General features: G+C 44.5%; 1 protein-coding gene and 1 long non-coding RNA gene across 3 annotated transcripts in view; one reads left to right on the top strand and one right to left on the bottom strand.

Moving 5' to 3' along the window:
- Positions 1 to 3,104: 3,104 nt before the first annotated feature.
- Positions 3,105 to 15,110, bottom strand: LOC113931201. The gene is made up of 3 exons (XR_003522704.1): positions 14,631 to 15,110; positions 13,744 to 13,871; positions 3,105 to 3,241 (listed from the first exon to the last, which is right to left on the bottom strand). It is a non-coding gene; the product is annotated as an uncharacterized LOC113931201 (long non-coding RNA).
- SLC16A2 (solute carrier family 16 member 2) overlaps positions 15,109 to 25,628 on the top strand; it is a 121,258-nt gene continuing 110,738 nt past the window's right edge. The window contains exon 1 of one of the 2 annotated variants that reach the window (XM_027608959.2): positions 15,109 to 15,767. In XM_027608959.2, the coding sequence (XP_027464760.2) occupies positions 15,113 to 15,767 (655 nt within the window). In that variant the 5' untranslated portion in view covers positions 15,109 to 15,112. The remainder of the gene's footprint in view (positions 15,768 to 25,628) is intronic. The other variant, XM_027608958.2, reaches the window with a different exon arrangement.

Genomic DNA, 25,628 nt, shown 5'->3' with positions numbered 1-25,628 from the left:
TTCTTGGCCTTTATTCATTTTTCTTCATTTTTTTCTTTCTACTCCCCAGACTAGATAATCTCAACTGACCTATCATCAAGTTCACTGATTCTTCTGCCTGCTTAAATTTGTTGTTAATGTCTTTTGTAAATTTTTAATCTCAATTGTACTTTTCAGTTCTAGAATTTCTATTTGGTTTCTTTTTTACAATTTCTCTCTCTCTTTATTGATATTCTCTATTTGCTTAAATATCAGTCTCCCATCTTCCTTTAGTTTTTTGTTAATGGTATTCTATATCTCTTTGAGCATACTAACACCATAGATTTAAAGTCTTTATCTAATAAGTCAAATGCCTGGGCTTCTTTATAATTTCTATTTTTCTTCCTGTGAATGGACCATATTTTCTTGTTTCTTTGCATGCCTCATAATTTTTTTTATTGAAAGCTGGATATTTTGAGTATTCTAACATGACAACTCTGGAAACCAGGTTCTCCTTCCTCCCCAGGGCTTTTTTTCTCCCTGCTGCCTATTATGGGTTGTTGTTTCCTTATTTAGTGACTTTTCTAAACTATTTTTATGACATCTGTATTCTTTGTTGTGTGTGGCCATTGAAGTCTGTGTTCTGTTAGCTTAGTGGTCAGCTGGTGTTTTGACAGAATTACTTTAAATGCCTGGAGCCAAGAAATGCAAAAAGAAAGAAAGAAAGAAAGAAAGAAAGAAAGAAAGAAAGAAAGAAAGAAAGAAAGAAAGAAAGAAAGAAAGAAAGAAAGAAAGAAAGAAAAGAAAAGAAAAGAAGAAAAGAAGAAAAGAAGTAAGGAAGGGAGGGAGAAAGGGAGGGAGGGAGGGAGGGAAGAAGAAAGAAATGCAAAAAAATACTCTTCTGATCTCTGCCTATTGGTTTTGTGTTGGGGCGCTTTTTCAATGCTTAGCTAGGTCACTTATAACTCTGCCTTAGCTTTTTTTTCCTGTCAAGGATGAAGACCAGCCAGAAGTGAAAGCTTGGGTCTCCTCAAGCCTTTGCAAGCATGTGTCTTGTCCTGGTTATGCACATGTGTCTTGTCCTGGTTATGCACATGGATTTCTTTATTCCCTAGTATACATAAAAGCTTTTTAAATTTCTTATTTCCACATATATCTCCTGTCCAGCCTCTTCCTTTCCAAGCGTCTATCTATTGCTTGTATCAAATGTTGTCCCTTGCCTCAGGCTGCTGTGGCCAATATCTATGTCTTTAAACGCTTGTGACAATGGCCTCCCTGCAAGCCACCTGGCCCTGTGATTTCTGACTCAGAAATAGCAAAGAGAAACCTTTATGCCAGTTCTTGAGGGAGCCTCTAGTCAGGTTGAGACCCATAACACAATCCTTTAAGAGTAAGGCCCATATTGCTCCCTCTGGCACCAGCAACTTGCACCAGTTGTGCCAGCTACTCTCCTCACAGCTGCTGCTGATTTGAGGTATGTAGGATGGTAAGTGAATGATTGAACACCACAGCAATCTCTTACCACAAAGCAACACTTTCTTTCTTCACCAAATCTTTGGTGTTTTAAGTTCCCTTTTGTTGTACGTTTTTGACTGGATTCCGGAGTTTTTCCAAAGCTGAATCAGATAGGTTTTTTTTTTTCTAGCTCATTAGTTGCTTTTTGGGAGGGTTGTATACCTGGCATTCTCTGCTCCATCATTTTCAGTGACTCATATACCCTAATTTTCCAAATATTATGCTTGCCAATATAAACAGTTATGAATGCTATGTGCACCCCAAGGGCACTTTTTTAATGGCAAATAGGTATTTTTTTTTTTAATGGTGGTAGAGGGGACTAGTTGGAGGAAGGGATTAGGGAAGTTTTCTTCAAGTTGTGTGTGCAAAGCATATTGCATAAATTTGAGAAAACGCCAGTTGTCAATATCATGGATGTGTGAGGACTGATGAGAATTACGGAATGAGGTGTTGAATCCTTCCCAGACCTCTCTTGATGCTGCTTAAGTAGCAAGTGGTTCTGTTACTGAGAAGCTGATTCTGAGACTACATGTAAGGATGGAAAGATGAGTCTGGTCAACCACTAATAGTCACTTCTTGAGAGGAACTTGGGAGTCAAGCAAACTCATCTGAATTTTGGGGTAGGCCAAGAATTTGTTGAGCCCTTTTCTATCATTCTGTTTTTGGGCTGAAGAAGGTATACAGCCTGATCAGGTATAAAAGCCAGAGCTATGAAGAATTCTCAGGTTCATCCCCATCCCAACCCACTCCCCTCTCTGAGATTTGTTGAAAACCACTGTGCTCTGGAACTGGCTGCTTGGAATGAATATTAATCCAGGTCAAAAGGAACTCTCTGACCATACACATTGATGTCTACAGCCAGTAGGGGGCAGCTGGACTTTAGAGACTATTACCTCCCCCACCCCTTCCTGCCCCCAAGGCTAATTTTGAATGGCAGCTTCCACATTTTTTCCTATAACTTCCCCTGGAGCTTGCAGTACACTGCAGGGAAGTGGGCAGCTTTTCAAATCACCTGATTTAGACATAGCCATCAAATTACCCCTCAGGCGAGGAGAACACTCAAATCTGGCTGTTGGGATTTAGTCTTTGGATGTCAGCACTGGGGGACTCTTGGGGATTACCTGGGCCAAGGCTTAGGTTTTATTTTTATTTTCTTGTTTCTTATTTCTTCAAATTAAAGGTGCAACTCTTTTGGTTAAATGGTAGTGGTGATGGTTGCCAGTGAGGGGCCTTGCATTCAACCCTGGCCTGAAGAGATGCCTTAGAATTCTAGGGTAGTGTTATCCAACTTTCAGTTCTACCCAGAGCACCTATATTATTTTTACCATATCTACCAGCCAGTGTGATAATATTTGTTTCTTTAAATTGACTCACTTTTTTCTTAAATATATTCAGTCTCATTCTATGTAGTATAGATTTTAATTCTCTAGGCATATTTTTTTCTAATTCATATTAAAACACATAACACAGCTATTGAAATTTAAAATTTGTTTCTGGTAACACCTAAAATTGTCTCATTCCCTTGTATTACACTTTGGGAAATGATACTATCTGGCACCAAAAGCACAGTTGGGAAAGTACTCATCTTGGTTCATTCTGTTGTCAGGTGAAGACAGTAAAAGACCCAGAAAGGGTAAGGGACTCACCCAAGGTCACTCAGTGACAGAGCTGGGACTTAAACCCAAGTCTATTGATTCCTAGTCCTTTGTTACTTTCACTGTACCAGATTCCAAGGGCATTAGGAAGCCTCTCCACCATCCAGAATCTCCTATAGGAAGGAAGGAAAGAAAGAAAAGAAGGGAAGGAGAAGAAAAAAACTATTGGATTACTGAATCAGGATTGGTATAGAAACTGTAGCCCAGGAGGGCCAAGGCAAATGTGGGGTACATGTGCCTGAGTACATAAAAAGGAGCTCACATTCTAGTGGGTGAAACAGCTCAGTAAACAGCTGATTAGAGAGCTGGGATGGGGAGCACAGGGTGCTGCAAAGGCAGAGGAAGGCTTGATGTGAGTGGGGAAAGAAGAGAGTGGACACAAGCCTTGTCCTATGCAAACTCAGCAGCCCTAGTACAGAGCCTCAATTTTCTCTTCTCTCAATCATGGGGATTGATAGGAGTTAAATACTCTTCAAAGACTAAGGTTGGCAACCTATTGCCCGACAAAGGCCATGGCCATGGAATCCTTTGCTTTCTTTCTTTTTTACCATTGACATTTGTCACCAATGTCTCTTCCTTCCCCCTGTTCCTTCATCTCATGTGCAAACACAGAACTTACCTTCCAAATGGGAATGAACAAACTAAATGTGGCTAGAAACTCAACCCCAAGAGTATTGAGCTCTGATCTATGGCTCTTACCAACCTCCTCCCCTGCCCAAACTTGTTCATGAGGCACTTCAAAAAGGAAATGCTAGAAATGGGGTTCTAACAGTTTATTATCATCTGATTCTGGTACCTCCATTTGGCTTTCCCTAGTTGGATGGGAAGCTGGGCCCCACTCCCACCTCCTTCACACATGTGGTTCCTCCCCAGAAATATGAACATAGGGATTTTGTTGTCAATTGGCTGCAGGACTCTGAGGGCTACTTTTACCACCATCTCTGCCTCCCCAAATTTCCAAACCCCTAAAACTAAATCTTCTAATAGGAAGAAGATCTGAACTATTGTTTCCTTCACAAGTATTCCCTGGATTGGCTTCTTCTCAGGCAGGGAAGTGTTCACTCTGAGGGAGCTCCACTGATGTAGGTACCAGGCTTGGCTTTCCTGCTAAAACTGGGACTCCTGAGGCAATGAGTAGGGAGAGGGGCAGATAGCACCGGACTTGTTCTTAACTATCTTTCCCTGCCTCTCCCTTCAGAACTCTTCTCCCTTGTAGTTTTCTCTCTGGTTCTTTCTCACTCCATTCGTATTCCCAGGGCCTTCAAGTACCCCCACCTTCACCAATCTGATAAATTCATTTACAGTGGGAAAATTTCTGTATGGATATAAGAAAACCTGTGTTCAAATCTTGGCTTTTTCATTTATTAGTTGAGTAACTTGGAATAAAAAAAAAATTCACTTTTCTGAGTCTCAATTCCCCTTTGCAAAATGAACATGATAATCCCTGACCTGCCTACCTTAGAAAACTGCTGGATAGATCAAAGAGGATATTGGACATGAAGTTGCTTTGCGATGAGCCAATCAAAATGTACATGTGAAAGTTTGAGTGAGTCACTTTTCTTTGGGGACTGGTATTTTTAAAGAACATAACTTGAAAGAAGCAGCCACTAATACAACATTTTAAACATCAGGGCAGTATGGACCAGAAGGTGGAGGCTTAGGCCACTTTGTTGACTTCCTTATTATTCACTTGACATCCAATTATTAAACATCTCCTATGTGTTAGGCACTCTTCTAAATACTGGAGATAGAAATACATCCCTCCATTAAACTGACATTCTATTAGTATCCAAAATATATAAAGAACTTAGAATACTCAACACCCTAAAAATGAATAATCAAATTAAAAAATGGGCAGAAGACATGAATAGACATTTTTCCAAAGAAGACATACAAATGGCCAACAGACACATGGAAGAATGTTCGTCATCACTTACCATCAGGGAAATGCAAATCAAAACTACAATGAGATATCACCTTATACCTATCAGAATGGCTAAAATCAACAACACAAGAAACAACAGGTGTTGGCGAGAACACTCTTATACTGTTGGTGGGAATGCAAACTGGTGCAACCACCCTGGAGAACAGTAGGGAGGTTCCTCAAAAAGTTAAAAATAGAACTATCCTATGACCCAGCAATTGCACTACTAGGTATTTACCCCAAAGATGCAAATGTATCAATCCAAAGGGGCAGCTGCACCCCAATGTTTGTAGCACCTAACAGTTCCACTTACAGGTATCTACCCAAAAGAAATGAAAATATATCCATGAAAAGACTTGTGTACAAATGTTCATTATAGCTTTATTCATAATAGTCCCAAACTAGAAACAACCTAGCTACCCATCAACTGGTGAATACAATACAGAAGCAATGCAATATTTCCCAGCACAGCATGGCTAAATCTCAAAAGCATTATGCTGTGAAAGACACCATACTCGAGAGGTTACATACTATATTATTCCATTTATATGAATCCCTAGAAAAGACACAACTAATGAGGTGGAGGTTTGACTGAGAAGGAACTTGAGGGAAGTTTCTGGGGGTGATGGTAATGCTCTATATCTTGATAAAGCAGTGGGTTATAGAGGCATATGCATTTGTCAAAAGACAGCAAATGTTCCTTTAAGATTTATGTATTCCACTGTATGTAAATTTTACTTCAAAAGAAAAAAATGTGGGTGCCTGGGTGGCTCAGTCGTTAAGCGTCTGCCTTCGGCTCGGGTCATGATCCCGGGGTCCTGGGATCGAGTCCCACGTCGGGCTCCCTGCTCGGCGGGAAGCCTGCTTCTCCCTCTCCCACTCCCCCTGCTTGTGTTCCTGCTCTCGCTGTGTCTCTCTGTCAAATAAATAAATAAAATTAAAAAAAAAGAAAAAAATGCAAGAAAATTGAAATCTAGCTAGTAATATACGTGCTTCTGCATGTATTTACAAATATTTCTGCATTGGGGGAAATGTGTGCTGATGTCTTCAGTTTATTTCAAAATGCATTAAAAATAAGATGGATTGGTATAGGTCAATGGAGAGTTAGATGGACAAATATGTGTTAAAGCAAATATAGTAAAAATGTTAATGGTAGAATCCAGTGGTGGGTATGTAGGCGTTAATGGTAAAATAATTTCAATTTGGGGAGGAAGAAGTTGCCAAAAAAGAGACATGGGCATTTGGGGCCAGTAAGGCAGGAAAGAGCTTTATGCTGTTTGGGTTTAAATCCCATTGTGGGAAGTGGCTCAGGAACCAATGGAGAGTTGAACAGGACCTGCATAATGAGGGCCCCAATGTGGCAGCCCCGGAGTTTGGACTTTCTTCTTCTTTTTTTTTTTTAAGATTTTATTTATTTATTTAAGAGAGAAACAGATAGTGACAGAGATAGCGAGAGAGAGAGCACAAGTGGGGAAGAGAGTGAGAAGCAGGCTCCCACTGAGCAGGGAGCCCAACACGGGGCTCAATCCCAGGACCCTGGGATCATGACCTGAACCAAAGGCAGACGCTTAATGACTGAGCACCCAGGCACCCCTGGACTTTATTCTTTAGGCAGTAAGGAACCTTCTCAGGTTTTTAAGGAGTTGAATGACATAATAGGAGGTAGTGTGGCATGGAGAGATGTCCTGTGGTTAGGAGCTAAGAGACAAGGGTTCTGGTCCACTCACAGCATTTCTTTGGGCAAGTAGATTAACATCTCCAGGTCTCAGAAAGTTTTAACAAAATACACTCCTCCTCCTTGTCCCTTCCCTCATCCAAAAAAAGGCCCTAGAAAACAGTTTAGTCAGGCATAGAAGGAACTCTGTAAATATGTACTGAAGGAGAAAAATAAACTGTCTCTTCTTTGTTCTTACCCTCCACCCAACTCCCTTGCCCCCTGCCCCTTGCACCCTTACCCCTGCTCCATTTGAATAATATTTTCCTGCCCTTTAACTAGCTTTATTTATCTGCAGGGTCAGCAAGTTGGACTTGAAACTTGGCCCCTGGGCCAGACCATACCAGTCACTCTCTAACTCAGTTTCTTATACGTGGTTCTGACCTTAAGGCCCACCACTGTTTCATTTTTCTGTCTCTTACTCTCTAGAAATTTTCTGTGCAAGGTCCTTGGGGTTCCTAAAGGCCCTACGTCAGTGGCTATCTTGGAGTCTGAGAAATCACCCCCAAAGAGATGGGCCAGACAAAATCTGAGAATGTAGGCACACAATGTCTACTCCTAGCCTCCCTCTGCTACACTGAACCCCACCCTGCCCCACCCCACCAAGTCCCCCTCACCTTGCTGTCCTATGGTCTCTTCAGCAGTTAGTGTTTCTACTACTGACTTGATGCTTGGGGGAATTATCTTACTAGATATATATGACTTATCTCTCCAGCTACACTGTGAATTCTTAGAAGGCCAAATGGGAGGAGGCAGGCAAAAGATATTATAAGACCAGAGCACTTCCTAAATTGAACAAAACAAAACACCTATCCCATGTAATTCCTAAAAAGCCTTTACTGAAAGAAGCCTATCCAGTTGTAGGGAACTCCCAGTTCTCATCACATCTCTAATATTGCACGTTCCCCCTGAAGCTTCTCACTAATTATTCTCCTTTAACAACCTAGCTCAAGCATGGGTACAGAACTGTTTGCTCTATAGAACAGATGTGACTAAGCTAAAATGTTCAACAAGACAATAATAAAGGGAAGGATATAGCAAAAGGGAAATGAACATCAACAGTACCACAGAGCTAGATAATCTGGCTTAAAGATATGGCCTGCTTTTTAGGCCTAGAAAGTCCTAGTGTATAATAGTTGTTCAGTAAATATTTGTTAAGTGAACTAATATCTATCCACAGTGGAAGTCAGACAGTGTTATTCCCTCAGAGAGCTTAGGTTCTAGTGGGGAGACATGTTAAATGGGTAATTTTAATATAATTTTATAAGTTCTGTGATAGAAAAGTGTAGTGGTTAAAATCATAGACTCTGGACCCAGACAGCCACAGTGTGAATCATAGGTCTTTGGGCAAATGATTTAATAATCTTATTCTGTGCCGATTGTAAAATGATGCACCTACTATATATATATATCATATTGCCTTCCACCAGGATTTGGGGTAACTAGAAGGAAAAGCTTAGATAAATTAGATGGCACCTTAAATAAGTCCTTTTTTTTCTTTAGGCTTCAGTTTTCCCATCTGTTAAATGAGGAGTTTGGACTTTGTGGAAGGTCCCTTCCAGCTCTGACATTTTATGTTTTTTCTAGATTTTGGAACTACACCAATGCCAAAGAACATACTAAATTGTTTTCTTCTTTTCTCAGTGAAGAGAATCTTCAAAACATCTTCCTGTTAACATTAATTGACCATGTAGTACTACATGCTAACATTTATTGAGTGCCTACTACATACCAGGTACTATGCTAGGTGCTTCCCATATTTTATTTCTAATCCTCACAACAAACCGGAAAGATGAGCCTCATCCTTAATGTGTATGGGTTTTGTTAGATGAAGTAACAAAATTGATTGATTGATTGATTGATTGCACCTTCTTTGTATCAGGTATCATGTTAAATTTAACTAAGGTTACAAAAATAAATAATGCTGACCCTATGTTCAGTGAAGTCACAGTCTATGAAAGGAAACTGAGATGCAACACAGGCAAGACCCATTCTTTTTTTTTTTTAATTTATTTGACAGGGAGAGAGAGAAGCAGAGGGAGACGGAAAAGCAGACTCCCATGTGGGTCTCAATCCCAGGACTCCGGGATCATGACCTGAGCTGAAGGTAGATGCTTAACCCACTGAGCCACCCAGGTGCCCCCAGGCAAGACCCATTCTTTACACTGCATTGCAACCAGACACCTCAGACACTTCTGTTCCAGCCCGTTCCACTTCTCAGGATAGGACATTTTCAACCAGGGTTTAGCACAATATTTAGCATATAGTAGGCTCTCAGTAAATACCTCTTGAATGAATAAAAAATGAATAAATTAATAAAAGGCTTAAAAACCCCATTCCAGGGCGCCTGGGTGGCTCAGATAGTTAATCGTCTGCCTTCGGCTCAGGTCATAATCCCAGGGTCCTAGGATCGAGCCCCACATCGGGCTCCCTGCTCCACAGGAGGCCTGCTTCTCCCTCTCCCACTCCCCCTGCTTGCGTCCCCTCTCTCGCTGTGTCTCTCTCTGTCAAATAAATAAATAAAATCTTTTAAAAAATTAAAAAAAATTAAAACCCCGTTCCATTTTTCCCTTGGATATAATCAAGAAACCAGTCCATTTCATCCTTTCTCTCACTTCAAGTTTTGCTGTTCTCTTTTGACCCTCAGAGGGTTAAGTATTTCTTATCTCATTCTTTTTTATAATGCTTTGCTGCTTCTGTCATCTTTTCCCTTCTAAGCTTGCTCTAATAATAGACCAATTATGGAGGAGAATTGCTTCCTTGGCATTCAGGAAGCAGGATCCATGCATATGGCCAATTGATTTGTTTTTAATGCACATATTATTATGAATAGCCTGTTGGCTTAAGCTGAAATCAGACTACATCCAATATCTTTTCCTTTCCATGCCTCCACTTTGGCCATAAGAATGTGTCAATATTCAAATTTGTTTCCCAGTAATATGGGTTCCCATCAGTACTGTTTCCTGATTATGAACAATAAAACCTAAGTCTTCTCTGCTTTTGGACTACTTTTGCCACTACTAGAACACTCTGTGTCATTTTCACAATCAACCTCACTTGGCTCTTGGATTCAAGGGTGGTGCTGTATCATCAGGACTGTTAAGTTACCCTCATAGAGATGAATAAAGAAAGTGAGTAAAGGAGAAAAAAATATGTACTCACCTTCTCGAGAAAGGTCTCAGTACATCATCCATTCTCAAGTAGTTAGGATGAGTTAGGCACAGAGCAGGGGGATAATGAGAATGAACTACTGAATTCTGAACTACTGAATTCTACTCTAGCCAGAAAAGTTCTATTTGAGCATAGAAGAGGCTCAAAGCAAGGAAGTACCTTTGGCCTAAAATAGAGAATGTCAAGGATCGCAGGGCTTTCAAAGGTTGTATGGTCCAGTGAATCCCAAGCACTAATCTGCAGATCCATGACAGTCTGACATTTTCATCAGTTTGTTGACACATGAGAAAAATTGTTGCCCACTGACTTTTCTTGAGAGAGACTTCTTAGTAAAAGACTATGGCCTTTCTAAATTTTCATTATTTCAATGTTAAAATATCATTTCATTAATGATATGCTAGTAATGACACATGTCCTCACACGGCAACATTAACAATTGATATCCTTATGTTGGTCCCAAAAGTTCTGGGAGAAATTTTACAGAAATTATTCTAGTCTTTGAGATCAAAATTTTGGGTTATTATTGTTTTGGGTAGTGGATTTGAAATCTGACAGTGCATCTATATTACTGGGAGACTTGTTAAAACTATGAATTCCTGGCTCCCACCCTCAGGTATTCTGGTTCAGCAAGTGTGGATTGGGACCCAGGAGGCAGTACTGTTATAAAAAGTCTTTAGGTGATTCGGATGTGCGACCAAGTCAGCGAACCACTGCTTTGCTTCGCCCACTAGTATGAGTAATCAAGGGCATAAACAATTGGAATGATTCCACTGTGGGATTATTTCTGTCAGGGCCAGAAAGAAAGCACATTCATTCAGCTGCAGTATAAACCAGAGACCTCCACTAGAGTTTCCTAAAGTCCACAGTCAGACAAGTAAAATAATTTAAAGGGCTTACAGGGGCCACACCTTACTTACTTGTCATGAGCATGAGCCAAGCTGAACAGATCTATACATAGTAGGTGCTTTCTAAAGAGTTTTTTTTTTTTTTTGCTATTGATGATGTTTGTTGACTAAGTCTGACTTAGAAATTTGTAGAAAAATTCATTCATCTTGAGACACCAGCCCTACCTCTACCACCTCATTCTCAACTTTGTCTCATCCTTTACATCCTTCCTTTCCCTTTTCCTCAATCTCAAAATGTCTTCATCCAGTCTAGTGGAGTCAAGTTCAATAAATGGTAATTATAATTATTAATAGTTCCCACTAGAATGTAAACTCCACCAGGACAAGGACCATTGTATGTTTCCAGCACCTGACATAGTGACTGGCACACAATAGTTGCTCAAAATAACTATTTGTGAAATGAATGGCTGAATGGCATAAGAAAGGCAAGAGACATGCCTCCTCAATTCAGCACTAACCCTCCTGTTTGCTTTGTGGAACTGACTCTGGAGATTCAGGAAAGGCATAAAATTTCAACTGGAGAACAGTGGGAAGAATCAGTGGAGAGGGCTGAGAAATCAGCAGGTGCCCATAAGTCATGAAATGGTAGGTAATCCAGCGTGTTTGGAGCCTGGCATGAATGGAAGAAAAGAGGGGAACAAAATGACGGAGAATGGTGCTAGACAGGTTGAATATAAGATCCTCAGAAACAGGCACCAGGTTTTTTTTTGTGTGTGTCTTTGATATTTAGTATAGAGCCTGGCAGACAGAGGCTCTTAGTAAATATTTGCTGAGTGAATAAGGCTGGTCCCAAACCATAAAGGACCTTTTATGCCTGGCTGAGGAATTTAAACTTAAGATTCAAATGGAGAATCATTGGAAGTTTTTAGAGCAGAGAAATATGATTAATGCTCTTTTTAAAAAAGATTTTATTTATTTATTTGACAGAGAGAGACACAGCGAGAGAGGGAACACAAGCAGGGGGAAGGGGAGAGGGAGAAGCAGGCTTCCTGCTGAGCAGGGAGCCTGATGCGGGGCTCCATCCCAGGACCCTGGGATCATGACCTGAGCCGAAGGCAGACACTTAACGACTGAGCCACCCAGGCGCCCGGAGAAATATCATGATTAAAGTTGCATTTTAGAGCTGTAATTGATAGGATTATTTAGAAAAAGAACGGAAGTCACAGGCATGTCAGACCTGATTTGGCTCCTAATTCCCAATCTTTGTTAACACTATTACCACTTTTTCCTTCACTCAAGCAACAAATGTCAGCATCATCTTTGTTTCTTCTTTTTCCCTCAGTACCCAAATCTGTCAACTCTTTTATAACAGTGGTTCACAGAGTCATCCTTTTTTCTTTATCCTCACAGTCACTGCCCTATTTCATATTATCAACATTTTTTTAACCTGCTTGGTTTCCTTACCTCTTATCTGTCCAAGCCACAGTATCTCTCTACGCGGTCACCACAGTTTTCTTTCTAAAATGTAGATTTGATGTTAGTCTCCTACTCAAAAATCTTCAGTGGCTCCCTTGTATATCCAAAATAAAGCCTATACTTCTCAGCATGCCATTTAATAACTGTGAAGTAGGTATTAGCTCCATTGTGCAATAAAGAAACTGAAGCTCAAAAAGGGAAAACGATGTGCTTAGAACCACACAGGTATGCAATGGTAGAATCAAGATTAGAACCCAGATCTTCTCATACCAGTACTCTAGCCATTAAAAAGGATTGAAATGGTAGATATTGCATGTGTTCCTAGAATAGTGGGATGGTGGTTACAGGATCCTGTCTTCTGGGAGGGACATATACTTTGAAGCTCACACAAATAAGCAAAAATTCCTGTGCTACCTCTTACTGGCTTTGTAGACTTAAGCAACTGACTTAACCTCTTAGAGTCCCTGTTTCCTCAGTTATAATATAGGCACGAATCCATCCCGACCTTATAGGGTTGTTATGATTATATAAGAGCGTGTATGTAGAGGGCTAACATAGTGCTAGGTTCATAGGAGATTCTCAGTGAGTGTTATTATCCACCCTCACCCCCCACTCCGGTGATCTAAAAACCCATTTAAACAACGAGGAAACAGAATTTAGACAGTAGGGTATAAGATGAGCTGCATGACTCCAGGTCTAGTCTTAGTTGTGGGATTGGAAACAACCTTTTTTCAGGGTTTTATTCAGGTTCCCTGCAAATGGAAACCAAGGCTAGTGTCCCCTGGGGCAATAGTTGGTCATGTGTATGGTGAGACCCCTGACTAAAAGGCAAATCTTAAGCCCTAGTGCCCATTATGTGCATGATTTGTCACTCATGGCTAAAGCATTGTGGATTTTTATTAAAATGTAAATGTTTCCTGGAAGGGGTAACATAAATATTAACTCTTTGGCCTGATTAACTTTCACTTACCTCTTTTCCATGAGTAGAGGCCTTCTATGCCTCTGTGCTTTGTCTCTTTTAGGCAGGGACACCCCACCCTACCCCCAGACTGTTAAAATCCTTCTCAACATTCAAGGCCCATCTAGGCCACAACCTCTCCCAGAAGCCTACTGTGATTTCTCAGCCAAATCCTGTCTTCCTTCCTTTGTCCCTCTCCCAAAGTGCCAAGCCCTAGCCTGCTGTGGTGAAGCTTAGGAAATGTGTGAGGCTTTGATGTATGGAGACCTGCCTTGAATTCCAGCTTGTACTTGACTTGTCCCATGACCTTAGGCTAAAAAATGCCTTGACTTCGTTGAGCCTCAGGTTTTGTGCTTGGAAAAAGTAGGTGAGACCCTTGACTAAAAAGGTGGCAGTAAAGGCGCTCTTATTCGCTCAATCAATGCCTGCTCTGCTGACTGGTATAGCCTCCGTGATTTGTGAATTTAGACGGATTCCTTTCAAGACAGGCAAGCTCCTCGAAAACCCTCTATTCAGCCCGCTCTTACGTGCTTAGTAACTCTGTGTTCGTGGGCATCTGGCAGAGCCCTGAGCTGCATTTTCACCGGCCATACAGTCTTCACCCGGGAAGAAGGTTAATGAGATGCCGGGTAGAAACAGCCTGGCGCTCTCCCGCCTGCTGGTGGAGAGAGGAGTAGCTTAGTAACCACACCGCGACCTCATGATTAGTGCATTAGACGCGTGGGCCCTCAGGGGAGGCAGAACTTCCCGGGATCGTGGGGCGGGTCCCCAGGGCTGAGGCTGGTCGCAGCAGCGCACTCCGGCAGGGAGCCGGGCCGCCCACAGGGCAGATCACCCATCCCACCTCTTGGGACCCGTGCGCTGTCTGGGGAGCAAAATCTCCCTTATCCTCGCGGGCCTGGGGCCTTAGTCTGGGACATTCAGCGAGACTCTCACGTCTCTAAGCCTGAGGTGGGCGGAAGGGGGCGGTGGAAAGACACCCTCCGCAAGAGGCTCGGCGGAGTCCGGAGGGCGGGAAGATCGGCCCTTGCCCAACTGGCTGCTTGACCTGGCGTCGACTCCTAGTTCCCCACTGCAGGACAGAGAGCCGGGAGGAGCCTAAGCTGAGCTTGGGCTCCGGTCCCGCCTGGGCCCGGCCCCCTCCGGTGTCACTGCACCTCCCTCCCTTCCTGGCCCAGCCCCCGGACCAGACCCGGCCCTCTACCGCTCCTCTGGGCTCCAGGTTGGCGCAAACAAAACCCTGATTGACTGCCCGGAGGGGCGGGCCTCGCTGCCGGGCTTTCTCCTCCCCTTCGCGCCCCGCCAGGGATTTGCCGGGAAGGGCGGGGGCGAAGGGGGAGAGATTGGGGGTGGGGGTGGGGGTTGCGCAGGACCGTGGGAGGCTGAGCCCCCGGCTCTAGAAGATTGTGCCCACCTTCTGTCCGAAGTCTGGGTTTTCCCCTCCAGGTCGCTCTCCGCAAGCCCAAGTGGGGGACAAAGAGATTCCTGAGGGCAGGGTGGGGTCTCTCACAGTCCAACTTTTGTCCTGGGGTCCTCGGGACCACCTCAGTTCCAGGCTGCTTGTGAGGAAGAAGAGAGTGGGAGAAAAGGACAGTGGGGTCTTCCCTGGAAATTCTGGGGTGATCAATGCCTGTTTGGAACCCGTGGGGAGAAGAAGGGAGGGGGAGCAGGATAGTTTATGGAAAAACCATTTAAACTCTCCCTCTACTGGGTATCTGGATAAGGAGGACAGCATTCAGTAGTTTGGAAAGGAAGTTGAGGTAGGGAGCAGTGGCTAGGGTAGGTAGGCGAGTATGGGGAGCAGGAAGGGCTAGGGAGAAGAGCAAGGCTGTAGCGGCTGCCTGTTGAGGGAGGAAGAGGTGGGGGGGAGAAGAGGAGGGGGAGGAGAGAGATGACATGGGGAGAGCAGAAGGGGGGTTGGACGTGGGAGGAGGAGGAGAGGACTCTAGGGACCGTCTGTCGCGGGACAGGCGGGCCAGCTGGGGCGCGGAGCCGGGAGGAGGAGGCAGCGGCGGCAGCAGTGCTCGGAGCGGCGGCGGCAGCGGCGGCAGCGGCAGCAGCGGCAGCAGAAGCAGCAGAAACAAGTACCAGCCACACAGCGGCTCCTCCCGCCGGAGCAGCCACAGTCCCCCTGCCGAGATGGCGCTGCAAAGCCTGGCGAGCAAGGAAGCCAAGGGGCCCTGGCGGGAAGCAGACCAGGAACAGCAGGAGTGGGTGGGTAGCCCCGAGCCAGAGCCCGAGCCGGAGCCGGTGCCAGTGCCCCCACCCGAGCCGCAGCCGGAGCCCCAGCCCCTACCGGACCCTGCACCCTTGCCGGAGTTGGAATTTGAGCCCGAGCCAGTGCATGAATCCAAGTCCACGCCCACCGTGGAGACCCGCGGCACCGCGCGCGGCTTTCAGCCCCCCGAAGGTGGCTTCGGCTGGATGGTGGTCTTCGCTGCCACCTGGTGCAACGGCTCCATCTTTGGCATCCAGAACTCTTTTGGGATCCTCTACTCCATGCTGCTGCAGGAGGAAAGAGAGAAAAATCGCCAAGTGGAGTTCCAAGCAGGTGAGTGGCCCCGCGCGCCCCTCCTGGCATACTGGGCAAGGGTGTCCTCGGCTCCCACTGCCGCCGACTCCTGACCTCTCGGTCGGAGGCGCCCCTTCAGCTTTCTGCTTCGACTCCTCCCCCTTGTCCCTTGCCCACGGCGCTGCTAAGGCGCGGGTTGCGGGGCTCAGGGCACCCTTACCTATGGAGACTAGGCGCAAGACGTCCCTTGGGTGGGACCTGGGATATTCATTGATCACAGGCAAGGAATGAACTTTTTAGCCCTGGTACAAATCCGGACGCACCTTTTGGGTTTTTTTTTTTTTTTTAAGTATGCTGACCATGTGTAGTGGGGGGAAATATTTGCAGATTTTTTTTGGAGGCGGTGCGAAGTCATGGAGAGAGGAGAGAGTTGGGAGGCTGGGAGGGCTTTGAGAGAAATACCGTACTGCGGATCTCCGCAGCAGCCCCTGTTCCTGTACAGGGAGCGGAGGTGTTTTCTGTCAAAAACACTTTAAGAATCCTGGTGACTGAGCGAAGAGTCAAACACAAGGCCGGCGTGTGTGTCTGTTGGAGAGAGAGAGGGGAAGGGAGGGAGTGCGAGTGGGGTGGGCGGGCGTCTCTTTGCTTGCGGTGGTTATGACCCAGCCAGGCCAGGCCGGCCTCTACCACTCTGAGGGAGCGAGCAGATCTCTGTGCCCTCTGAGCTGAACCCCAAAGCAAGCAGGGAGGCGGTCTCCGAGGTCTCCTGCCAGAGGAGTGTAAGGCAGCTGGCAGGCTGGGCCCTGAGACTCAATCCACGCCTCCCCCAACCTGAGCCTTCCCTCCCCGGCGCCGAGCCTCTCCACTATCTGTGGGATGCCTCGTCTGGAGCCTCTCCACTATCTGTGGGATGCCTCGTCTGGCCTCAGCCAGAATGCCGGCCTCCACCTCTCCCACTTTGGTGTGGGGCTGACTTGGTCTTCTTCCCTAAGACAGGCAGGGCTGCAGGGCATAGCCTTCGCTCTCTAGGCCTCTGGCCGCAAGACTGCAACCTTGCCTTCTCTTTGCATTGAATCTGCCCATAGGCTCTGAAGTCAGAGGAGCTATCCTGTTTTCTCAGAGAGCCAATGGCAATTCCCCTTGGCAGTTCTGATGAGGAGTCTAGGGAGGGAGCGAGGGACTTGGGATGCCTTCTCCCTGAAGGCTTGCTCCTGTGGCTCCTCAGGACAGCTCTGCTGTCACTGGCTGAAAGTTCGCAGCTCAGAATACGTGGCTTTTCATAGTGTTGCCCTGGGGCTAAAGGGTTCCCTCATCTCACCACCCCAACAAGTACTTCTGCTGCCTTCTGTGGGGGCCTCCGGATTATTTATTGAACATAGAAACCTTGAATTCTAGGGCATCCACCTGTGGATTCCCTGGGCCCTTGAACAGCCACTCCTACAGCTCCTCTGAACCAAGGAACCTCCTTTTTAAAGTTTGCCATTTCATGGGCTACCTTTGAAGAAGAGGATTTGGGGTACCTCTTGGTGCCTCTTATGACCCATTGGCACCACAATGTGTGGGTCCCACTTGAAAATTAGAGTGTGCCTCAGTAGCTGTCCAGGGCAGAAATTGCCCAGGCCACACTGATGACCAAGGGTAGGGGGTCCCTGGACTGTGTAGAACAACTGGGAGTAACGTCACTGCCATACTCACCCTTGGGACTACCTTTTCCTTGCTTTGATGCAGTTCAGGGGCCCTTGGGAAGGCAGCCAGGGTAGGGCCTCTGGCTGTTGCCTAGGTTACCTAGGAGGGCACCTGCTGAGCATTGCCCTGTGGTTGAAGGCAGGCTGTTGGCCTTCAGAGTCAGTGGCAAAGTCTGGGTGGAACTTCATGGGAGGTAATGGGGGATGGGCTGAAGCTAGGTCCTGGCATTCATGTGGTGTGAGCAGGCCTAGAGCTGGGCCCTTCAGAGTATGTAATAAAACTTGGAAAAACCACTACTTTACCAGGAAGAGGTTTACTGCTGGGGAACAAACTTCAAAGTAGGTGATCATAGGGGACTCAGGGGGAGGGCTGGCTGGGACTTTCCGGTCAAGACCTCACAGTGCAGCTGGGAAAGGGGGGGGGGGGGGCGGCAGTAGGCTGTGCAGAGGTGTGGCTGGTGTGTACTCTGACACAGACTAGGTCCATTGAAGGGCTGGGTTTACTGGTTTAAATTATGGTGAGTATAGGTCAGGAAGGGACAGAAAGGAATTTGGTATGTCCCTAGGGTCTCAGAATACTTTGGCTTGGGTCCTTGTTGTGGTGCATCTTGAATTCATGAAAGTTATTTTTGATACTGAATGCTCTTGGGAACACCTCAGTTTTTATTTTGAAAAGGTCAAGAATACCCCACCACATTCCTGAGCTCCTAGAAAAATCTCATCCTTAGCACTACCTTTCTTGGTCCCCTCAGCTTTCCCAAGTAACCATTCAGATCCTGAGATTCCAAATGTGTCTCTGCCTCCAGATGCTTTCTACAGTTTACTCAAAATATCCCAGCAACTTGTGCCACAGCACTGGTGTCTCAAAAGGATAGAAGTAGAAGCTTGCTAAAATGTTTATCAGCCAGCATTTGCCTAATAACCATTCTGGGGAACATGGAACATATACCCCCATAATCACAGAGGTTGGTGCATTATACATTTCTATTAATGTGGTGCATTGTCCATTTCTATTAATGTCTGACATGCCTTTCATCTCTAAAAATCTGTGAATTTAATGTTTGGAGGCATCCTACACCCCAGATTCTCTTTGGCTAGGCCTAATATCTTTACAGTTCTAAAGCTGCCACTGAATGACTTTATGAATCTAAGGTTCTGCAGATAATTGTAACTGTTATGAGGCAGCCCCAGAGAAAGGTAGTTTTGTTGTTTGGGGGCTAACTCCACATCAGAGGGGTCTCTGGGCATGGGGAAAAGCCATGGAGAGTAGAAAGGACATGGAATTCAGGCCATTCTAGAGCATGCAATGTATAGTTTTTGTGGATTCTGTGATGTGTAGAGTTCTGTGGTGGCACTAACAGTATATCTTGTGCCTTCTCTTCACCTGTTTTTGAAGGGAAGCCAACTTTCCCTTGGTCCTATGCCTGAGATGAATAGCGGGCAAAAGATTCCTGAGATGGAGGCAAGTGACCAAGGTCTGGTTTAGGGGGAAAAGGAAAAGATCAAGAGAGAAATGAGCCTATACTTTTTTCAGAGCTTGTGGGAAATTTGGGAGTCCCCCTGCCAGGACCAAGCAGCAGAAAGGACAGGGCGGCCAGGCAATCTGGTGGAAAGTATATCATGGCTTCCTGGTTGAGTTTTCCTTGTAGCTCTGCAAAAAGTATAGGCTCATTTCTCTCCTGATCTTTTCCTTTCCCCCCAAAACCAGACCTTGGTCAGTTGCCTCTATCTCAGGAACATTTTGCCTGCCATTCCTCCCAGGCATAAGACCCAGGGAAAGTTGACTTTTGGAGGAAAGAGGGTAAAGAGGAACAAGATAGCATTGGTTGTGGGCCCCAGGTCATTATTGGAACCCTAAGTGGGTTGGAACTAGGGAAGGCTTAGGGTTGGGGATCCAGGGGACAAGGTAGACCAAGCCAGAGTTGTTAACATTGGCTCTAAGCTTAGGTCTTTTAAAATGTGCTCCAGAGAAAACCCATTACTCTGCACTTTCCACCTTGACTAACAGTCCAACACTGAGCCATAAAATATGATGGGAGGCATCTTTTATTGGGTAGTTTATAAGCATGGCCCTTGTAGGCTCCCAGGTTGGAGGATAGGGATTCGGGCTCTCACCACCCAGGGAAGGGGACAATAGTCAGGAAAATCTGTTACTGGGTACAAGATAGTTCAGACTCATGGATCACTCAAATGGAGACAGAATTTTCTAGGCATGGGGAAAATGATACACTATGTATTTAGACAGAGAGTCCCAAGGATGGGTTGGGTCAAAGGCAGGTTAGGCTATATTTCTCTTCCCCATCTTAGGGCCTTTCATTGCTTGGTTCATGTCTCACTGGGCTGACCACTAAATTGCTGCGTTTAGGAAGCAGGTATTTTTTGAGCAAATCTGCCAGGGTCTTGCCTTTGGCTGAAAGCTTTTGTCTACTGTCCAGATAAACTTGATCAGGTTGGTTTAGAGCCTACAATGGAGCTTTGGGCCACAGGGCCATTGGTCAGGCATCTTTCAAGTAACTCTTCTGCCTTCTTTCCAACCAAACTGGATCCCAAACTAGGACCTTGACTCATACTGGAAGGGATGAGGAGGAGAGGTTGGGGTATTTGGAAGCCAACCAGGGGGATGCTTGTAGCTGGAGTAGCTGGTTGAGGTTGGATCCCTGGCTCACTGTCCAGTGACCTCAAATGCTCATTCTAAATATAAATCTGGACCCCAAAAGGCTGGTGATCTCAGTAATACCAGCAAGACAGTGACTAGGAGTTAGACAACTTGTGCCCCTGACTTGCTCTGTGACTTTGAGCAGGTACTTTACCTCTCTGTACTTCAGTTTATCTATCTGAAAAATGAGAGGGTTTGACTAGATGAACTTTATAGCTCTGCCATTCTATCCTTCTAGATTTATGTGATATTTTATTCTTTACTATTCACTTGGCGTACATTTTGACTCATTCAGACAAAATGGAAATTTGTTAATCTGCCTGAATGAAGATGTAGACAGGTTGGGAAGAGATTGGGGGAACAATGAAAAAAAAAACACATAGATATTATTTTTCCATGTCATATGTATTTAGAGATTATAGGGCTGCTTATATATACCATTGTGGTTGGAAAGATCCATTCCTTTTTGCCCAGTGTGTAAGGGCAACTCTGGATATACAACTGCTTCTCCCAGAATGCCCTGCTCAGTATGGAACTGGGCCCCCAAGAAAATTCCCTCAACTTGGCTGGTTGCAGGCTAGCAGAGTGGGTCTGTATGCTACTGTTTCCCAGCATTTGAGCCTATTCCTAAAAAGCATTAAACTATAAGCATTTCCTTAAGCCTCAGTTTGAGCCCTTCTCCTGAAACTTAATTTCCCACAGCTCATTCTTACTTCTCAGAAATGCATAGTTACTATGACCTTGGTTTGCTGTTACTTCAGGAAAGAAGAGTAAACCAAGATTCCTAAATGTGACAGTGGTTTTCTTCAGGGAGCTTCAGACAGGGCAACTTTATAACTGGGTTAGAACTGCTTCCTGGGTCCCACTGTGGATGGGTGTGGGAGAACTGCTGTTTCAGTCTTAGAGGAGGTCCTATTGGGTATCCACAATCCCTGGTCAACTTCAGCTTCACTCAGGGCTTAGCTGAGAGTGTGGCTACTGGAGAAGCAGGCATAGAGCTCTCTCTCATTTTCCCCTAAATTTATACTTGCTTGTCATTGGAAACATTTCCTCCAGTGCCATGAAGAGTAAACAAGCACCTGGATTATCAACATTTGCAGAAATATGTAAAGGATGCCATCTTGACCTTTTGAATAAACCAGTTTCCCAAGAGGGTGTACTGCCTTTACCACCAGCATCTTTTTGTTTTGTTGCCTTTTGAAAATAAATAATCATTTACTCTTTTCAGATTGTGTAAAAGATAGAGTGAACTTTCTTGCCTTTAAAGGAACTGTCTCACTTGGGATTCAATGAGCAAACCTTAGAGAAAAGGTTTTATTCATAACACACACACACACACACACACACACACACACACACACACACACACACACACACACACCATACACCTCACCTGAAGCCATGGATTAGGAAAGAAGTTTTTTCCCATCTGTTTATGGAATCAGGTTTAACATAATAGAGGCTTCTATAGGGGCTATGGCAGACTAGCACAAAGGGCCCGGAATGAAAAACTTGTTAGGTGAGGGTGATGGAGAGGATATGGCCAGCCTGGTCTGTACATCTTGGCCTGGACCCCTTTGTAATTCCCCAACACTGGAGCGTGGAAACATTATAAGTTTCTTTCTGCTTCCATCCGTCCCCTTATCCTGCATCCCTCTCAGTAATGGGATGAGCATTGAAATGACAGAGCACTAAGCCTAAGGACATTTAATTACCTACCTTGCAGGTGGATGCTGTGGTTACGAATGTGAAATCACTTGGCACCTATTTGTGGGTGTTGAATGTGGCCTGTTTGGGTGGCTTGAGGAAGTATATGCCTCTTCACTCTGGTAGTCTTGCCTACCTTTATCTTTTACTTTGCTCCAGCTTCTGGGGTTGAAAGGAGAAGAAGGGATGAAATTGACTCTCCTAACCATATTTTCCTGGCTCCTCCCATTTTCATAATGTATTTGTATCACCTTTGCTAGATATGTCATCTCCTTTCCTCACAGTATTGTTATCTCTCTTCTTTCTCTTTCTCTTGCTCAATTAAAGGAACAACTGGAGTTTAAGATATTGTACAGGCCCAACTCCAGCCTGTACCTTGACCCATTTCTACACATCCCACAGAGGAATCTCTTCCTTTTTCCCCTTTCTTCCCTCTCTTACTCTCCACTTTCTGGGGGAAAGGTGACTGTCTATATAGCATTCAAGAGTGTGGAAGTCATCACCTCTGGATTTTTGCCATAAGATAGCTGCTATGAACCTGTTTTTGTCATTTCCACACCCTCTCTTTTCGTAACCCTGGGACCCCAGCCAAGGAAATAGTATTGTAGCAGGTCTTACCCAATTGTATTCAACAAATGTCCTGGTCAGTTGCACCCCTTTCTCTTCAAGTCCTTACTTTCCTTGTTCTGTGCCTCCAGAGATTTCAGATTGGTTTTCAGTAGCTTCAGTGGCTCTGGATAGAACAGAAGTCTTCATTCTATTTTGAGTCTCATCATCTCTCTTCTTGCCAAAAAAAATACTACAGAATTGATTGTAGAGGAGTCAGAGAAGGGAGGAGGCAGACACCCAAGTCCTAACTAGAGTCAAAAGTGCTGTCAGTGAGGGTAGAAAGAGTGGAAGTAAAGTTCCCAGGTTAGTTGTTTCCCTGCTTCTGCATAGCTGAAGGGAAAAGCGGAAAGGAAATGTTGCTAGGCAAGCAGTCCTTACACAGTCTTTTTGCTCAGCTTATCCTGTGGATCTCCTTACCCACACTCTTATCCAGGCTGAAAGGGTATGTACATGCACCCATACATCCAGACCTGTGTGTACGTTTGTATGTATAGCTGGGCATGTGATGTCTGTCTGGGCCAGTTAGCACAGTTGCTTAGAACACAACACCTATGAGGTGGAGATCACAGATTCAGTCACTTGTTCAGGTCACTGAGCTTCTCACAAAGAAAAGAGCTCTTCTGTTCACCACCCATGCCCTTCATGTGGGGTTGCCACTGATCCCAAGGGGACTGGGTAAAAGTATGGAGATGACTCACTATAAGCCCTCCCTGCTACTTATTATTATTATTATTAACATTTATTTAGCATTTTGCAATTAAATCTGTGCCAGCATTATATTAAATTCTTTTTAAAAATTTTATTTTATTATGTTATGTTAGTCACCATACAACACATCATTAGTTTTTGATGTGGTGATCCACGATTCATTGTTTTCATATAGCACCCAGTGCTCCCTACTGGGTATTTACCTCAAAGATACAAATGTAGGGATCTGAAGGGGTACGTGCACCCTGATGTTTATAGCAACAATGTCCACAATAGCCAAACTGTGGAAAGAGCAAAGATGTCCATCGACAGATGAATGGATAAAGAAGATGTGGTATATATATACAATGGAATATTATGCAGTCATCAAAAGGAATGAAATCTTGCCATTTGCAACGACGTGGATGGAACTGGAGGGTGTTATGCTGAGTGAACTAAGTCAGTCAGAGAAAGAGATGTATCATATGACCTCACTGATATGAGGAATTCTTAATCTAAGGAAAGAAACTAAGTGTTGCTGGAGTGGTGAGGGGTGAGAGGGATGGGGTGGCTGGGTGATAGACATTGCGGAGGGTATGTGCTATGGTGAGTGCTGTGAATTGTGCAAGATTGTTGAATCACAGATCTGTACCTCTGAAACAAATAATACATTATATGTTAAAAAAGAAGAAGAAGAAGAAGAAGAAGAAGAAGAAGAAGAAGAAGAAGAAGAAGAAGAAGAAGAAGAAGAAGAAGAAGAAGAAGAAGATAGCAGGAGGGGAAGAATGAAGGGGGGGAAATCGGAGAGGGAGATGAACCATGAGAGACGATGGACTCTGAAAAACAAACTGAGGGTTCTAGAGGGGAGGGGGTAGGAGGATGGGTTAGGCTGGTGTTGGGTATTAAAGAGGGCATGTTCTGCATGGAGCACTGGGTGTTATACGCAAACAATGAATCATGGAACACTACATCAAAAACTAATGATGTAATGTATGGTGATTAACATAACATAATAATAAAAATAGTAAAAAAAACACCCAGTGCTCCATGCAGTACATGCCCTCCTTAATACCCATCACTGGGCTAACCTATCCCCCCTCTCCCTCCCCTCTAAAACCCTCAGTTTGTTTCTCAGAGTCCATAGTCTCTCATGGTTCATCTCTCCCTCCGATTTCCCCCCCTTCATTTTTCCCTTCCTTCTCCTAATGTCCTCCAAAATTAAATTCTTTACATGTACCAACTCATTTTAATTCTCAGTAACACTATGAAATAGGTACCATTATTTTCTCCATTTTGTAGATAAAAAGAGGCACAGAAGTTAAGTAACTTGCTTAAGCTCATATAGGAAATAACGGCAGAGCCAGGATTTGAACACAGAGAATCTGAGTCCAGAATTCCTGCTTTTATATATCACCTAATACATAGTAAGGATGGGAAGAGGCAGCTACCAAGAAGACTGCTGCCAAGTTTTCCATTCCTGTAGCCTCAGGGCATCCTTATGACTAAGGGATAAAAAAGATGGCCTGGAAATGGTTTAGTAGACAGAAGTCTGACAGTCTTGTGATGTATGACATACTCCTCTAACTACTCATCTAACTCTACCCAGAGTCATGATCCCATAGAAATGGTCTCTTCTTAATTGTTTAGCCTTGAACACGTTATATAAATTTCCAAGTCTTCAGTGTTCTCATCTGCACAATGGAATTAACAATATTTTATAGGACTATGAAGTATCCAGTGAGATTATGTATACATAAGATCTTTGTAAACTGTGAAGGGGTTGGTATTATTCTTATTTCCAGGACTCTGTCCCAGCCCCTAGAAAATGAGTTGCTATACTTTTCTTTAAATGTTTCTGGAAGGGGAATCAACCCTCCTTCTCACATTCTACCTCCCCACTCAATCTCTTCCTCATATCCCCTCTGTATTATTCTGCAATTTGACCTGGGTGTCCTGTAGCTAAGGACTGGCTGTGTTTTCTTTGTTCCTCAGTTCTCTAGGAGCCCAGAGAAAGGAGGGGCCTGATCCCAGGTCATATACATTCAAGGAAACAAGGCATGTTAAAATATTTACAGCTCTTGGCAGGAGCTCACAAACCTCCTTACAAGTCAAGGGCTGAGCTTTTTAGTAGGAATTGCTAGGGATTGGGGGGGGGGGTGAGTGGTGGGTGAAGTTAAGGCGTCACTTCCTCCCGAGGGTCTATCACAGAGCTTCTGTTCTCTTGCAGGTAGTGAGGAAGAAGGAAAGGGATATTTAGGGTCAGAAGGTCTGGGCCAGGGGACATTAAGCATAGAAGGGGCTTTGCTCTTTTGTATTCAGTTTTGGAGTGGGCCAATTTCCTTGTGTTCTAAACAGGATAGCCCTGGAGAACAGAGGCCACAGAAGGCCAGAGGCTTGGAGGAAGACTGCAATAGCAGTTTTGAACAAGCATTTCAGTGACCACTTAGGGAAGCTCCATTAAGACTATCTAGTAGGCAAACTTGAATGGAAATGTTTCTCTTCTTTGTTGGAAACAACAAAACAAAATCTCCAAGCCCTTCTTTGAGACCAAGATTT

The sequence above is a fragment of the Zalophus californianus genome, chromosome X (assembly GCF_009762305.2).
Source record: "Zalophus californianus isolate mZalCal1 chromosome X, mZalCal1.pri.v2, whole genome shotgun sequence".
NCBI lineage: Eukaryota > Metazoa > Chordata > Mammalia > Carnivora > Otariidae > Zalophus > Zalophus californianus.
Note: the sequence above shows the minus strand (reverse complement) of the source record. Positions and strands in the feature narration are given on the sequence as shown.